The 18,831-nt window shown below is 36.1% G+C and overlaps 1 protein-coding gene across 2 annotated transcripts in view; it reads left to right on the top strand.

The window, feature by feature from the left end:
- The window catches only part of LOC110115163 (probable 3-deoxy-D-manno-octulosonic acid transferase, mitochondrial), a 56,727-nt gene that overhangs the window by 18,661 nt on the left and 19,235 nt on the right, over positions 1-18,831 (top strand). For both annotated transcript variants that reach the window (XR_003700783.1, XM_020848312.2), the window contains exons 8-9: positions 15,245-15,342; positions 16,143-16,233. Coding sequence is in view for 1 of the 2 variants with exons in the window: in XM_020848312.2 (XP_020703971.1) it covers positions 15,245-15,342; positions 16,143-16,233 (189 nt within the window). In the remaining variant the exon portion in view is untranslated. The remainder of the gene's footprint in view (positions 1-15,244; positions 15,343-16,142; positions 16,234-18,831) is intronic.

The following is an 18,831-nucleotide window of genomic DNA, read 5'->3' as shown; positions in this document are numbered from 1 at the left end:
GACTTTCATTTGTTCCGCTCAAAATAAACCAAACAACTTAATTTAAGAAATGCATGTAATTACTTTACTTTACCCTCCTAATTCTGTATACCAAACAGCCCTTTAGTAAACCAAAGATTCATGTACATAATTTTTCTAGGATCTTGAAATATTCATAATAAATTTTTTTTAAATCTAAAATTTATATATAACATGTCAAATTGCTTAGAATTAAAAGCACAACAGAGGAAAAGTAAAAGCCCCATTAGATTCATCCACAACAACAACAACAACAACAACATCAAGCCTTTGTCCCACTATGTGGGGTCGGCTACATGAATCCTTTTTCGCCATTGTCTGGTTAAAAGTCAAATTCTCATTATATCTAATAAAGAAATATCATTTCTAATATTTTTTAACCAAGTCTTTTTAGGTCTAGCTCTACCTTTCTTAACATAAATCAAATCTAATACCTCAACTTTCCTAACCAGGTCATTGGAAGGCCTCCAGGTCATTGGAAGGCCTCCGTTTAATGTGACCAAACCATCTAAGACGTCTTTCTCTAATCTTATCTTCCACTGGAGCTACTCCAACCTTTTCACGTATATGCTCATTTCGTTTCCTATTTCTAAGGGTCAAGCCACTCATCCACCTAAGCATCCTCATCTCTGCAACACTTAACTTAGTATTATGCTTCTCTTTTAATGACCAACATTCAGCACCATAAAGTATTGCAGGTCTCACCACCATCTTATAGAATTTTCCCTTAAGTTTGAGAGGGACTTTTCTATCACACAATATTCCTGATGCATTCCTTCACTTAACTATCCAACTTGAATTCTACTGATAATATCCTCATCTATTCCACTATCAATCTGAACAATAGAACCAAGATATCTAAAACGTGTACACTTATGAATGACTTGATCGCCCAAAGTCACAATCCCCTCACTAGGTCCTATTGCTACTAACATTACACTCTATATATTCAATTTTAGATTTACTCAAGCGAAAACTTTTAGACTCTAAGGTTGGCCTCCATAATTCAAGTTTACCTTCAACTCCATCTCTAGTGTTATCAACAAGTAGAATATCATCTTGCAAATGTCTAGTGAGAACATCCATGACTAAAACAAAAAGATATGGACTTAAGGCTGATCCTTGATGTAATCCAAGCGAAATATTAAAATACTTGGTCAAACTACCTTGTGTTTAAACACAAGTAATAGCTCATGTATACATATCTTTAATGATTTGAAAATAAGCGTTATTAACCCTTTCTTTTCAAGAACTCTCCATAGCACTTCTCTTGGAACTTTATCATATGCTTTCTCTAAATCAATAAATATCATATGTAGATCTCCTTATTCTCTCTATATTTCTCCATCATACCTTTCAATAAATGTATGGCTTCCATAGTAGACCTACCCGGCATGAATCCAAATTGATTTTGAGAAACATTAGTATCATGCCGCAACCTACGCTCCATAACTCACTCCCATAGTTTTAAAGTATGACACATTAACTTAATTCTTCTATAATTCGCACTTTCCTGTGCATCACCTTTATTCTTAAAAATATAAATTAACACACATTCTCCACTGTCATCTCCACTGATCTGACATCTTTTTAGTCCTCAAAACAATATTAAAAAGTTTTGTAAGCCAAGAAATTCCTTTATCTCCTAAGCATTTCCACATCACTATTGGAATATCATCAGGTCCAAGAGCTTTTCCACACTTCATTTTCTTCAAAGCCTCTCTAACGTCAGTTTTACCTATACGCCAATAAAAATAAAAATGTTTATTTTCATTTAGGGTGATAAAGTCACTAAAGTCAATAGTATTTTCACATTCTTCATTAAAAAGTTTAGGAAAATATCTCATCCATCTTTGTTGAATACCTTCTTCCAAGAAAAGTATTTTTTGATCTTCATCCTTCAATTAAAATAAATTTTAAAAATCAAGAAATTTTCTAATTAATTAAAATAAATATTAAAAAATATATAAAAATTATCAAAATAATTTTAAACACTTGAAATCATCCACTGAGATTATTTCTGACATTTGGGGAAGATTTCAAAAGTGTTAGAGTTAATTGGTAAAAAAATAAAAAAAGCACCCTAATTAAAAATTTAAATACAACAATAATAACAACATTAAGCCTTTATCCCACTACGTTGGGTCAGCTACATGAATCTTTTTTCTCCATTGTGTCCTATTAAAAGTCAAATTTTCATTTAAATATAATAAAGAAAGGTCATTCCTAATATTTTATAACCAAGTCTTTTTAGGTTTGCCTCTACCTTTCTTAACATAAGTCAAATCTAATACTTCTACTCTCCTAACCAGGTCATCGGAAGGCCACCGTTTTATGTGACCAAACAATCTAAGGCGACTCTCTCTAATCTTATCTTCTACTGAAGCTACTCCAACCTTTTCATGTATTTGTTCATTTTGTATCCTATCTCTATGGGTAAAGCCACTCATCCACCTGAGCATCCTCATCTATGCCACACTTAACTTAGTATTATACTTCTATTTTAATGGCCAACATTCAACACCATAAAGCATTAAAGGCCTCACCACCATCTTATAGAATTTCCCCTTAAGTTTGAGCGGTACTTTTCTATCACACAACAAGCCCGATGCATTCCTCCACTTCAACCATCCAACTTGAATTCTACTGGTAATATTCCCATCTATTTCACCATCACTCTGAATTATAGATCCAAGATATCTAAAATGTGTACTCTTATTAATGACTTGATCGCCCAACGTCACATTCCCCTCACTAGGTCTATTACTATTAAAATTACACTCCATATATTATGTTTTAGATCTACTCAAGCGAAAACCTTTCCATAATTCAAGTTTACCTTTAACTCCCTCTTTAGCCTTACCCGTACGATCCATACTTAGAATTTTTTTTTCATTTCTGTTCATTCAACTACTCGTTGGGGAAAATAACTGACCAGATCGTCTCGTACGAAGTGATATCGTACAGTACGATCAGTTTAAAAAATATGAATTTTAAACTCTCCCCTGGTGTGTGTGCGTGCTCAGCAAGTTGTCAATGGCGCAAAATAGCGTGCGTTATGGCGTACGGCGCGGCACGGCGCAGCTATGGCACCATGTTCATGGCGAGGCCCTTGTGTTTAAAATAGCGATCACTATTTGTGCCACATGTGAGCCATGGCGCACGGCGTAAAATAGCGCACCAAATTATTTTTAAATTTCATTATACTTATGAATATTTTTTTACAAGAATTTACAACTTAACAGGTATGATTCTTATTGCTTGCTACATGAAGTGTTTCACTAGCAACCATGGTTTAGAGGCGTCCACCTCTTTAAAAAAATGCTCGGTACCGCTATTTACATGCTTGGTACCGCTCGGTACATGCTCGGTACCGCTATTTACATGCTCGGTACCGCTCGGTACATGCTCGGTACCGCTCGGTACATACTCGGTACCGCTATGTACATGCTTGGTACCGCTATTGACATGCTTGGTATCGCTCGGTACATGCACGAGCAGGTCGAACCCTGCCAGGGGGCAGCCCCCCTCCCCCCTTGGACCCCCGGCAGCCTGGCATATTGTTATATTCATCATCTTTAGTAATAGCTGTTAGTGTTAGTTTGTTTCTTCATGAGTGCATGCTTTGTATAAGTTTTCTTCATGAGTGCATGCTTTGATTGAGAGATATTTGATGACTTTAAATGTGAATTCTTGTCTTTCATTTTTAATGATATTTCATATTCATGCTTATTATTTTATAATTTTTATATAGTTTGCACCATGTTCAAAATGGCGCGCGCCGCGCCGTGCGCTTTGCGCCATGGCTCAAAGGGACCTTTGCGTCATGGTGCGCCATTCGTCGTTAATAGGTATGATGCTCAGTTACTCAATTACAATCACACTCCCTCAGATTCAATAAATTGGAAAAATAAAGACTTCAATTACAATAAACTCTAAACTGATCTTGATTTGAAGTCTTCAACAATCAGGATTATGATTTTCCTAAAATGTTAGTACATACAAGAGCAAAACAATTCTTTCAAAATATGTTAGGAGAAATAATAATTAAATCAATAATATTTGGAATCATAAAAAACATACATGTCACAATAATATCAAACATGCAAAACTAAGAAGCAACTATCTCAATACTTTGTCCCACTATGTGGGGTCGGCTATATGAATCCTTTTTCGCTATTGTGTCTGGTTAAAAGTCAAATTCTCATTTAAATCTAATAAAGAAAGATCATTTCTAACATTTTCTAACCAAGTCTTTTTTGGTCTACCTCCACCTTTCTTAACATAAGTCGAATCTAATATCTCAACTTTCCTAATCGGGTCATCGGAAGGCCTCCGTTTAATGTGACCAAATCATCTAAGGCGACTCTCTCTAATCTTATCTTCCACTGGAGCTACTCCAACCTTTTCACGTATATGCTCATTTCGTATCCTATCTCTAAGGGTCAAGCCACTCAACCACTTAAGCATCCTCATCTCTACAACACTTAACTTAGTATTATTCTTCTCTTTTAATGACCAACATTCGGCACCATAAAGCATTGCAGGTCTCGCCACCATCTTATAGAATTTTCCCTTAAGTTTGAGGGGGACTTTTCTATCGCACAATAAGCCCAATGCATTCCTCCACTTCAACCATCAAACTTGAATTCTGCTGATAATATCCCCATCTATTTCACCATCACTCTGAATAATAGAACAAAGATATATAAAACGTGTACTATTATTAATGATTTGATCGCCCAAAGTTACAATCCCCTCACTAGGTCTATTGCTACTAAAATTACACTCCATATATTCAGTTTTAGATCTGCTCAAGCGAAAACCTTTAGACTTTAGGGTTGACCTCCATAATTCAAGTTTACCTTCAACTCCCTCTCTAGTCTTATCAATAAGAAGAATATCATCAGCAAAAAGTATACACCATGGTACATCCTCTTTCAAATGTCTAGTCAACTATAAATTTCATCTGTTTAAAAGATGCCATCTCATTCAGATTTCAATCCTTCTTATCTAGGAGACACTATTGTAGCCAAATATAAATTTCATTTGTTGGAGGGCCGCTATCTCATTTAAATTTTAATCTTTTTTTGTCTATGAGACACTATCATAATAAAGTATAAATTTAATCGATTTCAAAGTCGCTATCTCATTAAGATTGCAAGCCACTTGTCTAGGAGATGCTATTTTAGTCAAGTATAAACCTCATCTGTTTGAGAGTCGCTTTCTCATTCAGATTCTAAATCTCTTGGATTCAATTGATCACTTCGGTCAACATCAACACATGTGATTTATTTTTCATGTTCATCACACTTGTTGGAGGTCCATTTGTTTACCTCATCTTTTGGATGAGATCAATGATATAAATAAAAATTCAATTTTCATACAATAATCATTGAACCATACTTCAAACTCTAAATCAAACTTTGTACTGTGCATTGGCATAGTGCCTTGATCATTGACATATATTAATCATCACTTGAAAATCACCCATGACTGTGATTTGATCATCTAATCTATCGCCTGAAAATCACCAAATGATTGTCAGTGATATGATCATTGTAAAACTATAATTCTCTTAATCATTAATCTTCATTGATCAATTCAAAACCCAAATCTAAATAAAACATTAAATCCGTCAGCTCATAGTCTCCAATGATAATCAGCTAATCATCTATTCAATCATTGATAATCATCAATGATTGTCATTGATTTGAGCATTGCAAACCCTAGATCCTTCTAAATCATTGATTAAATCAAATCTAAATCAAGCTCATCGATCAAACCTATTCCAAACTCAAATTCCAAAATTTAGTGTTAGAACTAAACTCAAAACCCCTTGATCCAAAACCTATTTTTGGAGCAATTTCCATTGCCCTGAAATCTGACCAAATGACCTTGTATTCCCGATCTATTACTTGCATATTGATTAGACATGTCGTTAGGGTCAAACACATAAATTTGAAAGTATTTCAAGACCCCCAACTCCACAAACTGAAAGTATTTCCATAGGCTGTAATACCTTTAAATATTTATAGCTCATGCCACTGTATATGCCATATTGTAGAATTTGATCTTGGAAGCTTTACCAAACTCCTTGAACTTCTCCATTGACCTAAATACGATGCATTGAGCCAACATTTAACCTTGGTTGATCATGGCTGACCACAAAATCCTAAAACCCTAAAACTTAAAAAATTAAAATTTTCTTAATTCTCAATATGGCTCAGTCAAACCAAGTCAAACAAATATGTTCAAAACACAATTTGACATCCATTGAACCAAACCCTAAGCCCTAGTCAATCCTGGTTGACTAAGTCAACCTAAGCTTATCAAATTGCCCTTTAAACTATATTACATGCATGGAGACCCCACCAAGCCTAGGGATTACCTTCAACGAACTCTAAATGACATTTGAAATGCATTGAATCAAGTTCCAACCTTTGGTAAAACCTAGTTGATCAAGTGAACCATGGTTGACCAAATGGCTTCTTAAGCCCTTAAATATGCATTTGGCACTAAATGACCTCACCAATTCATTAGACCACTTCCAACATGTCTAAAATATCATTTGTAATGAGTTGGACCCACCTTTGTCCCTTGGTCAAACCTTGATGACCAGATCATACCTAGTTGACCAAAATCACCACATACACTTAAAAAATTCATTTCTCATGATTTAGACCAAATTATTGAACCAAACACATGGGGACTATCCATGAAGTCAACATGAGTCTCCTAAAAAAATTTTCAAGCCTTAGGCCCATATTGTTTGACCAATAAGTTGAACCAAGGGCTAAAAATATTATTTTCTTTCTTTAAATCACCACCCTTATCAAAATAAATTTTGAAAATTGTTGTAGCAGGTGTATTAGCCTCATGCACACACCCAAGAGTTTGAACCCATGGTTTGACCTGGGTCCAAAGTATGGGTTGAACCAAGCCACTTAAAACCCATTAAATTGAAATTTAACCCAGCCCAGCCCAATTTAGCTTGAGCCAGCACATGGGTGGACTCTAGAACCTTCATTATAACTGCCCACATCAAGCCTTTGCCACCTAAGCAACTGAGGTGGCATGATTCTTCAAAAGAACCTCTCTCCGATGATTGGTTCAAGCCTAACTTCCTCAACAACCAATCATGTGCTTTCAAACTCTCCAGAATCTTCCCTTGGATCCCATTGGTTAGTCCCCACTAAAATGGCTGGTGGCCATGAGTTAGGTGGCAAGATATTAAACCTTCATTAAATTTTCTCTATGCTAGGATTCGTTCAATTATAACTCTCTTTTTACTTGGACCAATAAGCTAAAACTTTCCAGAATGATCTATTAGCTCCCATCGGTTAGTCCCAAGGTGTCTTGGATCATTGACACGGCATGCATGTTGCCTACTTAATGGGCATGTTTATTTTCAATCCTATAAATAGCCCCCCTTTCGAAGGCCTAAGGGTTGATCAACTGAATTCCCTAGCCTCCCTAGCATCCTCCCTAGCCCTCTCCAACTCTTTCCTTGCCTTCCATCATTCAAGAAAATCTCAAACCATCGAGAGAGAGAGATACAAGGAGAGAGAAATGATTACTGAAATATATCTTTTGATCATGCTAGATCTTGCTCTTGAAGTCTTTTGAAGAATTAAAAGAGGATTTCAAGACCTTTCAAACAAGCCCAAGATCAAAGAAATCCACCACATGATAGAAAGTTATCTCCATTTAAAGTTCTATGATCAAATCTATTTTCTTCTAAATCTCAATGCATGGAACCTCCAAACTCCAGGCATAACAAGATTAGGTTGTCATGATATTATGTTTCAAATTTCATCCAATTTGGATGGTTGGATCAAAAGTTATAAACAAATAAATTTTCAATTCAAATTAGAATTGAGTTCAGATCGGTTGATCCGGACCGTTCAATAGTGTGCCGAACAATCATATGGCTCGAGCGACGCGAGTCATCGACAGGACTCAAACCGGGTTCGTTCCACGGGCTAGGTGTTCGCATTTGGAAAATATTATAATTACTTGAAAATTATATTTAATAAATTTTTAATTAAAAATGACAAAAATAACTTTTTATTTAACACCATTAACTCCAAAATTGAATGTTATGACAAAAAATATCCAATTTTAGGTTTGCAATTGAAGGGAGCGAGAGTTTGATTGGGAGCAATAGGCTGGGGGATTGGGTCAACATTGGAATTTTTAGGAGGGGATGCCTATGGTAAGGTTGACTTTATACTACGTTGAGGAGAAAAGCCCTTTGTTGATGAATATTTTCGCATTGACTCGATCCCGATCGAGCCCTACAAAGCTCGATCGCGCTCGATCAACTCAATTGATCATCGTCGAGGTGAAATTAATCCGAATTAAGCCTCAATTTAATTAAATTAATTAAATTTAATTTAATTAAAATCAAATCAATTTAAATCGAACTCTGTCGAGCGTCGTCGAGCCCAATTCGACACAATTCGGTGTCGTTTCGAGTTCAATTTCATGAAATTAAATTGATTGAACTCAATCGGACCCACACCGACCCAAATCGGTTCAGGTCGAGTCCATTTCGGACTCAATTTAAACCCTAATTGTTCAATTTGGGCTGAATTTGATTCTCAAACCAGAAATTGAGATCAAGGGCTCTGATTTCTTGTAGAATTCTGCCCTAAATCCCTCATTCCACTCGTGAGAAGCCCAATTGGTTTTCTTTGGGCGGCGGGACCTGCTGTCCTCGTGCTCTCCAAGAGCACGCAAGGGAGAGGGAGAGCCATTCGGCTCCCCCATTTTTGGTTCGACATTTCCCAGACGAAGCGAGAGAGGGAGAGTGGAGGGAGGAGTCGGGGCTGCCCTGTGTGTGTGTCTCCAGGAGCGAAAGGAGGCGGAGCGGGAGGCTCTTCCCGCGACCCTGTCTAGGCCACCCGACTCCTCAAGCGACGGCCTTCTAGGCCGTCTCTCTCCAAGCAATCGAGAGAGACAAAAGTCCAATGAGAGGTGTTCTTTGCTGCTGTTTTCTTCCTCCTTGGACTGAAAGAGGGAAGCTTCTCTTCATTTTTCTTCCATTTCTTCAAGTGGAAGAGCAAAGCCCTGCTCTTTTCCTTCTCTCAAGCAAAAACAAGAAGTGCAGGAGTATAGTGGAGGCACTTAGAGTTTGCATACTTGCTGTGGGGACTTCTCCCACCCCTTCCTTCAACTCCGGTGACCTCCAAACAGCCAAGACAGCAGTCCATAACTTCTTGGACAGCAGATTTGTCATCCAGAAATGCTTGGACAGCAGCCACGCAGCTTCTGAAGGCTTCCAAACAGTGAAAACTGTTGTTTGGAGAGTTTGGACAGCAAGCAACCACTTCCGGGAGCATCCAAACAGCAAAAAAAAAAAAATGCTGTCCGGAGCAGTTTGGACAGCAAATCCACCTTCCGGAAAGGCTTGGACAGCAGCGGCGACGCTTGGAAAAGCTTGGACAGCAGTCTTCTTCCTTGGGAAAACCTGGGACAGCAACTTGGAGCCTTCAAAGGACCTTGGACAGCAACCTAGGACCTTGGACAGCGGCTTGGACATCAATTTGGAGCGCTAGGACAAACCGGGAGAGGTATACCACTAAAACTTAGTGAAACCTAGGGTCCCACAAGGCCAATTGTTGTGTGGTTGACGCCCCCGAACCTTAGGTCCTTAGAAACTTCAATTTTCGCTCTCCCAAAACCCCTTTGTTGGCTGTCCACTTCGCAAAAACAGTGGAAATTCGGTGATTTTCATTTGTTGGCTCTCATGTGAGGGTCCGGAGAGGATTTCGATGCATGTAGAGGTCTTGGATTGTTATCCAACACCTCTCAAATGTATGTTTATGCATCATATTGTGCCTAATACCTTCGCCTACGTTCAAACCTTAGGCTAAGTATTGTCACTCAACCATATCTTGAATGACAATGTGTAGGGACTCTCACATCTTGTAGCATGAATGTCATTGTTAGCAAATTGTAAGTTATGACAAAATTAACTTAGATACTTAGAAATTGACTACACTTGCATGCATTTCTAGCTTCTTCTTAGATCATATCAAATTTGATCCTAAGTTTCCTAGAAGTCATAGGGATAGATCTCCCCTATCCAAGGATTTCTAAATCATGTCAAAATTGATTTGGAAACTTTCCCAAAGCCTTATGAAATCAATCTTCCTTCTCAAAAAATGAATCCAAAACATTCATTCAAATTATGGGGAACTCTCTCTCTCATACGATTCCTCCTTCATACATGATGTTTAAGGCCTCCTCAAGGCACCAAAATGTTAGATTGTATGAATCTCCCTTCATGTGTGATGATTTGGAATCTTCCAAAATTCCATAATGTCGCAACATGAAAATTTTGGACCTTAGAACCAAATTCTAGGTTTATACATCCCTTCACTCAAACTAAATCAAGTGAGTGAAGAAATTCATTTGAACACCAAATGTTCAAGGGATCTCTCCCAATCTTGCAACCTCTAGGTCGCATCTCATTTTTGTCTTTCTACAATCCAAAAGTTGTAGGAGACCAACCCATTCTCCTAAGATTCAAAACTAGGAGAATGTGTATCTCTCTTTGTTCCTTTTGAAACCACATGTTTAAAGGAACCTCTCCAAACTCAAAACCAACAAAGATCTACTCATGCAATATGTCCTAAGGCTCCTCAAGCCTTTAAATATGTTGTTGCATGAGTCCTTTAATTTTAGAACCAAATCCTAAATTCCTTTCCTCATTTGTTTGTTGAGACAAAGTCAATAAACAATAATTTATCCATCCTTTTCATGCTTGCTCATTGGAGACCTCTCAAGTCTCCAAACATATCATTGCATGAATCATTCAGAGTTTAAGGCCAAATCTTAAGCTCCCTCCTTTGTGTGTTGAGACAAAATCAACATTCCCCCTCTTTCATATATAATTATTTGGGACCTTTCAAGTCTCCAAACATATCATTACATGAATTATTTGGAGCTTAGGACCAAATCCTAAGCTATCTACTTCATTTGTTGAGTCACAAAATCAACAAGTGAGCTTCTGTCATTTACTTGACTTCAATTAAGTGAATGATTATCTCTCTTTGAATACCAAATATTTAAGGAGAATCCATGAAATTTTGTAATTCTTAAGTTACATCTTCTTCCTTCAACCCCAAAGTTGTAGGAAATTTATCAAATCATTTATTCGTTAGAACACAAACCAATGAGTAATCTTCTAGACATAGGACTCAAATCCTAGTCTTCCTCATTTGCTTAGCCCAAAGTTGAGCAAATGATAATCTTCCTTTGAGTACCAAATGCTCAAAGAGACTTCACTATTTACTTAGCCTAAATCGAGTAAGTGGTCCTTCTTTAGACAATAAATATCCAAAGAACTTTCATTGATTTGCAATCTTTAAAATTGTGTTTCTCCATTCTTCCTACAAGTTAAAATTGTAGAGAAGTTCATTCCTTTCTACAACTCAAAAGGTTGTATGAAAATCTCATCCATTCAACCCATGTTGAGTGAATTAGACACATGAAAGTCACTTATTTGTTGAATCAAAATCAACAAGTAATTCAATCCAAAATCATTTGTTTGTTGAACCAAATTCAACAAATAATTTCATATCAAGCAAAGGAGAAACTCCTAGCTTTCTTCCATTCTCCTAACCCAAATTAGGTGAATGAGTTCCTCTCTTTGGACATTCAAGAATCCAAAGAATCCTTGATGTGTAGGCCAAAACTACACATCGTTTCCTTATGTTTGCTTAATCCGAACTTAGCAAACTAAATGCCCCTCATTGAATATAAAAGTTTAATGATAATCCCTCTTGATTTGTAACCCCAAAGTTACAAATCTTTCTCACTTATTGAACCAAACTCAATAAGTGATTCACTTTATTTGCTTAATCCAAATTAAGCAAATGAAACCCAACTCCTTGAATACAACAATTCAAGGAGACATCTTTTTGATTTGTAGCCTCAATGCTACTAATCTACATTCACTTTTATAGGTTCCAAAAGCCTTAAAAGATGTAATACCTTAGCCCTATAGCTATATGTTTTCTCTCCTTCAACTCCAAAGTTGTTGGAGATCTCTCTTCTCTTTAGCTCCAAAAGCTAGAGAGAGTTCTCCTAAATTTAGCCCAAAACTAAATGTTGGATCTCTATCTTTATCCTCTTAGCTCCAAAAGCTAAGGAGATTTCTCCAACATGTAGCCCAAAAGCTACATGTTGGACACCCTTCTTAGACTCAAAATCTAAGTAATTTCCTCCACTCAACCCAAATTGAGTGATCTTTCCTATGACATTTAAAATGCTAAACTCATAGATGTCCCTTAGGAATTATCCAATCTGTTGAAATTCATCCTATCCTATTGGATGGATTTCACCAAGTCCTAAGTGAAACCCCTTAAGCATGTCTATCTTATCCTATTAGATAGATATTTCTCTTATCCAAACACTAAGAGAACTCCAAAACACATAAAATTTACTTAGATTCCTTTTGATACAATAATCAATCATCTACCCCAAAAGGTGGGATGCCTACATTATTGTGTTTTAGGATTCATAAGTAACAGACTTGTCCAAAAGCAAGTAATGGTTACTTTATGGGTTCTTCATAACCCTCCTAAATATGAAACACTTAAAAATCAAATAAAATCTTTAAGTCACAAACAACTTAAAGTGAAATCACCCTTGGATAAAGATTAAACATCTTCATTCCAAAATAAAATCAAAGACCCTTAGTGTGACATGCTACACAAGCCTCACACACTTAGGTGCACAGCCCCTTAGGCATGCTAGGATTAGGATTTTTCTTTTCTGCGCATGTGTTTGATGCTGTGGTGTGATCGCCCTTGGATTGTCTGTGTTGTGGGCACTTGCCCTTAAGTGGATAGTGTAGAAATATACATGCTCTTCTTGTAGGTGGCCATATCTAAAAGGAGGGGCGCTCATAAATAATAAATTGCTTGCATGACAGGTGCTGCTTAAAACCCCCCCAAAGATGTGGCCAATAGGGTAGAAGCAGGTGTTTGGCACTCTAAGTGCTAAACAAAATTCTTAATGTGATGCTTTATTATATAAACTGCTTCTAATCCACTACAGGTTTGAGTCTCTTTTCTTTTCAAACATGTATTTGATAGAATTGTAATTGTATCAAACTTGTGGGGGTTTGGAGCAAAAAATGAAGTGGACTAGAAAGATGTACCTGTCAAAGGTGAAGCCCAATGTCCATTCAAAAGTCAAGAGCCCGAAGAACCCCACAAGTAGAGTGTAATTTTGATTGGGTTGTATAATGGCAGGCAACTCACCTGCCAAATTTAGTTGTAATAATGTGGACTCTATTTTCATTCCTTGTACTTTATTCATAAATAAAAGCATGCTTTGATTGTTTACATGGTTGTGCAATAGAAATGCATCTTTTTTCTAGTTTTCTTTCTTTGCTTTTGCTTGGGAGTGGCTTGGACTTTTGATACGGTAGGCTTTTAGGACAAAAATAAGATTTCTATCCATTAAAATGTAATTAATCTAAAAATTGATTTAGGCTCCACGATTTTCTAATAAGTAAGAAAGTTTTGCATGACTCCCTTCAAGGAGCTAAGTTTTCTAAAAATTAAAACAATCATGCATAGCCCAAATGTGTTGCATATAGAAAGCCCCCACTTAAGGATTAGATAACAAAAGTCTTTTTTTTTTTATGAGTCAGCATATGCATATTTACATGCATAGGCATCTTGGCCTCAAAGCCAAGTTGTAAGCCCTACATTCTAAATAAAAATAACCTCCCTACTCTACATTTGCATTGAGACCGGATGACATGGTTTTAAAAACGATTAGGAGGGTTAGCTGGTAGTTTCTTCCAGGCGGGACAATAAATCCAGAGGTCGGGCAGGCTATACCTCTTGTGAGGTGTAGTTTGTAAGCCCCTTTGCACTCGTTAGATTTAGGTTCGAGGCACTACCTATCGGTAGTCCTCACCTTAGTCTTAGGGTCCGAGGCATAGGTTGATTCCAAATCACCCTATAAGCCCTCATCTTTCGGGCAATTCCTCCAACAAGTGTTGTTGGGATGTAAGCCCCAATCTTCTAATAAAAATATCAACTTAAATCAAAATTAGATTGCTAAAATGTAAAGCCCAATATATGATAGTTTGAGCACCTCTGAGTGTCCCTCAGAATCAAGTGCTCCTACCTCACCTTCCCTTGTACTTCACTCCAAAAATCTGATTCTAAGTTGATCAATTCCTCCTTGAAATTCCTAAAGGGCCAAAACCTTTAAGCAGGACTTTCATGGATTTTAAAACAAAAAGCAAGCTTTAGCCAATGTCTAAAATGACTTCCAAGAAAAGCAAAACCACTAGTTTAATCAAAAATTTTCTCAAGCACTAAAGCTTAGGATGTAATTAACCATAGGGGCTTGCCCCTATGGGATGTCTGTACCCCAGAAATAAATAAACCCCATTCGACCAAACATCGAATGGGGGAATCTCTGTTTCAAATTGTAAATTTTATTATTGAGTCCATAAGGAAATGATATTTTTACTCTTCGTGGTAATATATCATATTCTTATGCCGTACTCGATTATAAAATATGCAATCCGTTTGAGGATACAAAAATTCTCCAACACCCTTTTGTATATGTTGAGGAGAAAAGGCTTTTTTATATTTCCCATTTGAAGACTGATGTTTATATATAGGTAATTTTGAAAAACAACGAAGGAAGAAAAATAGTATTCTACCATTAGATATGAGGATACATTTCAATAATTAAAGCCTCTTTATAAAGCAATAAATTTCTATTATACAAAATTAAAATTTTATTTTGACATAGTGAACTGACACGCAAAATTCAAATGATTCTTAGTTCATTGACAAATGAAGAGAATTGCCATTCATTTTGGCGCCAACTTCTCAATAATATGATAGAGTTTGATAACACATTATAAAATTATTTTTATCCAAATGTACTCTTTTGTTTGGGATGTTACTCATATTGGCATGTTGCTTATAAAAAAGTTAAGGCCAAACATTAAGATTGACAATTTGTTACCGGAGACATTTATTCTAGATGTTTTGTATGCTTCTGGCACAATATAATTATTACTTCTCATTGCTAATGCTTTTGTTACGTATCTTATGTTGGCTTTTTTATCTGATAGGTATGAGTTTGATTTTAATCAGACATAAATGCATCCTTGTAATATTGTAGTTACGTGCCAATTAAGTGAACCGAAATGTCTCCCAAATGTTTTTTGCAGTCATGATTTCTGTCCACAACGAGTTAGCAAGGGCGTTTCCCAACTTGGTTACCATCCTTGTGACACGACATCCCCGGCATGGACAACAGTTAGTTGAGGTGTGCTTTTTCATCCTTCTTTGCATGGCATTTTACTGCTATCTAATTATATGGTGAAGAAGCTTCACCTTTCCTATAGCATAGATTTCTTTAATACTAGTTTCATGATGTTTGAATCTTAAAGCAAAGGATAGCAAGCATTTTCGTGCTGATGATAATGATTTGGAATGTAATGACCTTTGATTAATTAATAATAATCATTCTCTATCAAATTTTAGGAAACTGATCAATGTTGCGTTATTGTGTGATGCAAGTTAAGCTTCTTGGAAATAACAAAATCATCTTGATTATTCTATTGTTCCAAGAAATTCATTTTACTAGAGGACAATTACTCATTTTCAATTACTGCCATATTCTGTTTGTTAATGAATCATTATATTCAATCAGGGAGTAATAATAAAATACGCAGTTACTCAATAAGACTCATTTTTTAAATGTTTTTGCTAAACTAAATATATGGCGGTGATTAACCTTGTTTAATATTTGCTGTTGCACATCTTCCTCCCATCATTTCCTTATCACAATAATTTGATGTTAACTACAGCATATGCAGATAATCAAGATGATTTTTACATCAGGCACTATGTTTTGATACACAAATATCTGTAACTGGAATTCACTTTCTGTTAGTCACTTTCATAGATTTAATTAGTTTGATACATGCTATATATTTCTTTATGAGCTAGATTGCAAATAAGGTCTGATTAACTAGTTCAGTGTTTAGTTCCAACAACGCACTTTGTTTCGTTTATTGTATTCTTATTGTTCTAACCTGTGTTCATTTTCTTTTGTTTGATCAGGCACTACTGGAAAGAGGGATGCATGCGGCATTGAGATCAAGATGTAAAATGGTCTCTCCTTGTGTAAATGTTTATGTAGTGGACACTTTAGGTCGGTTTCCTTTGCCATATAAACTTGGAAAATTCTTGTTTTGAATTCAAATGATTCATTTTTTTCTTTGCTTGATATTATTTTCTTCTGTTGCGTTTATTACTTTTTCCCTCCAGATTGCCCTTTATTTCTCACTCTCACTTGCTCGCATTCTCTTCCCATCTTTGTTTCCTTGTCTTTCTTTCTTTTCTTTCATGACAGCTATTTTCTGTTAAGCTAGCTTTCTTGTATTTACACTGAATTGTTGCAGCGAGTGGATGTTAGTTTGAAGCCGGCCCATATTACATTGATGCTCTCAATGTTGCATCAAGGCCATGCTCATAACTCTTTATAAGAAAAAAAACCTATTATTTGGAAATTAAAATGCTAAGTTAATAAAAACATAAAATTTATGTGCACATGTGGCTCGAAAATTTTTAGCTTTTTGGGCCTGTCCTGTCCGCATATATTCAGGGATTTTTTTAATAGATCATATTCCGGGAGAAAATAGAGCTAAGACACTACTCGAAGATTTCGCCCTCTTTGCGAGAACTTTAATATCTGAAGTCTAGTTTCATATAAGCACAAGTTTCGTAGTTTATCCCTCCTAATAACGAGAGAGTACATAATCATTAGATAAGCAGTAAATACTTGACGTATAATAGCAACAATTTTAGATGTGAAATTTAATAGTTAAAGTTAGATACTTGCCACCTTACACTTAAAGCGGATGGTGGGAGGAATAATGATCAACCCAAGCAAGATTTCATAGTTTCGTCGTCCCAGTTTATTTTGGTATCTAGTATATTTAGTCAGAGGAGGTAGTTAACTAAACCTGATCAAATAATTCTCATCGGCATCCATAGGTTGCTTAAATAAGTATCTTGTAGACTTTGGGTGAATGTTTGTATAAGGGATGAATTCAAGTCAAGCTAGATAATAGAGGGGGTTATGCCATATCTTATAATTCATTACGCATTAGTATTAGTCATTGAGGAACATATGGGTATAATATAGTGTAGTTGTTTAATCAATCAAGCCAACGAGTCAAAGGGTTGTAGTCATAATCATTTATCACGTAGAGCCATTCCGACAAGCCACAATTTCTTTATGGAGCCATTTGGCTAAGCCACCGATTAAAGGACCAGTCATAACCATTTACCATGTAAAGTGATTTGACTAAGCTATGGGTTTTATGGAGCCATTCGGATAAACCACTGGTTAGAGAACAAATACCATATCTTTACTGGTAGGAAATAGTTTGAGAATATATCTTAGTGATAATCTCGATTTGGACCTTCGCTCTTTGTGAGCTTGAGTTATCCTTGAGTTCATTATCCTCACCAAACAGTTACAAAGGGTGGATGAACATTGCTTTAAAATTATTAATGATTAATTTTAATTTTAAATATAAAAATATAAAAATTTTTATAGACATTGAGCTTTAGAGTGGTCTAATTTGAAAATTAATCCCTCTGGTTGATATTAGCTTTCAATATGGCCACCATCAAGGTGATGTTAGAGTCATTTAAAAATATCTATATTTTATCAATATTTGGAGACACTTAAAAGATAGATTTCCCTTTGGTTGAGATGAGTAACTCGACCATCATAGGATATTTATGTAGCTTATATCTTTGATTGTTTGAGCTCTTTCAACTATGTTTGACCACCAACAGAGAATCAGGTTCGATGAATGATATTATGAGTTATCATACTAATTCTAAGAACTAAGACTTTATATCATCATGATGAGTTTCATCTATAGAGCCTTTGAAAGCCTATTGTGAACTTTAAACTTAAATATCAAGGTAGGTTGGTGATTAGACATTCATTTGTTAATCCAAGTCATGATCGACATGTTTGGCGTAACACACTTGCGTGTGGTATAATGCACTTGCATGTGTGGCTTAACGCACCTGCATAATGTATGTAATGCATTCATATTTGTAGAATGCATTTGTATGATGGCTTGCATATGCAGAATTGACATAATGCACTTGCTTGTGTGGCATAATGCACTTGCATGAAGTAGGTAATGCATTCACATATTGTTTATTATGCTTGCATGATTAATTTGCATGTTATATATCTTTTTGCATAACACATTTGCATGTTGTACAATATATTTGCATAATGCATTTGCATGTTGTGTAGTGTATATGCACAAATTTTCAAAGGTGATGTAATGCACGTACATGTTATATCTGAGTGTTGGACAATACGCATGCATGATGTATTTGCACGTTGTAAGATACATGTATACGACATATTGGCATGTTGGATAGGATGAATACACGATGCATTTGCATGTTGCATGGTACATTTGCATTGTGTATTTGCATATTGAATAATGTATATGTATGATACATTTGCATGTCGCATAATGTATATGATATATTCACATATGACGCAATGAAGCACAACTTTGGAAGCCCTAGTTTTTTTTCTCTCCCTCATTCGTTCCCCATGTAATTTTTTTCTCTCCCTCGTTCGTTCCTCCTGTAATGCTCGGCTTGTCCACTCCAGTCTCCAATGATCGAATTCTGTTGTGAGGAGGAAATGTCCACGAGAGGAGGGTGGAAGGCGCGCCTTTCTCGAGCCCTATATTCTTACATA

This window comes from Dendrobium catenatum, unplaced genomic scaffold (genome assembly GCF_001605985.2).
Source record: "Dendrobium catenatum unplaced genomic scaffold, ASM160598v2 fragScaff_scaffold_60, whole genome shotgun sequence".
Taxonomy (NCBI): Eukaryota; Viridiplantae; Streptophyta; class Magnoliopsida; order Asparagales; family Orchidaceae; genus Dendrobium; species Dendrobium catenatum.
The sequence above is the reverse complement of the archived record's forward strand: the minus strand, read 5'-3'. Positions and strand labels throughout refer to the sequence as shown.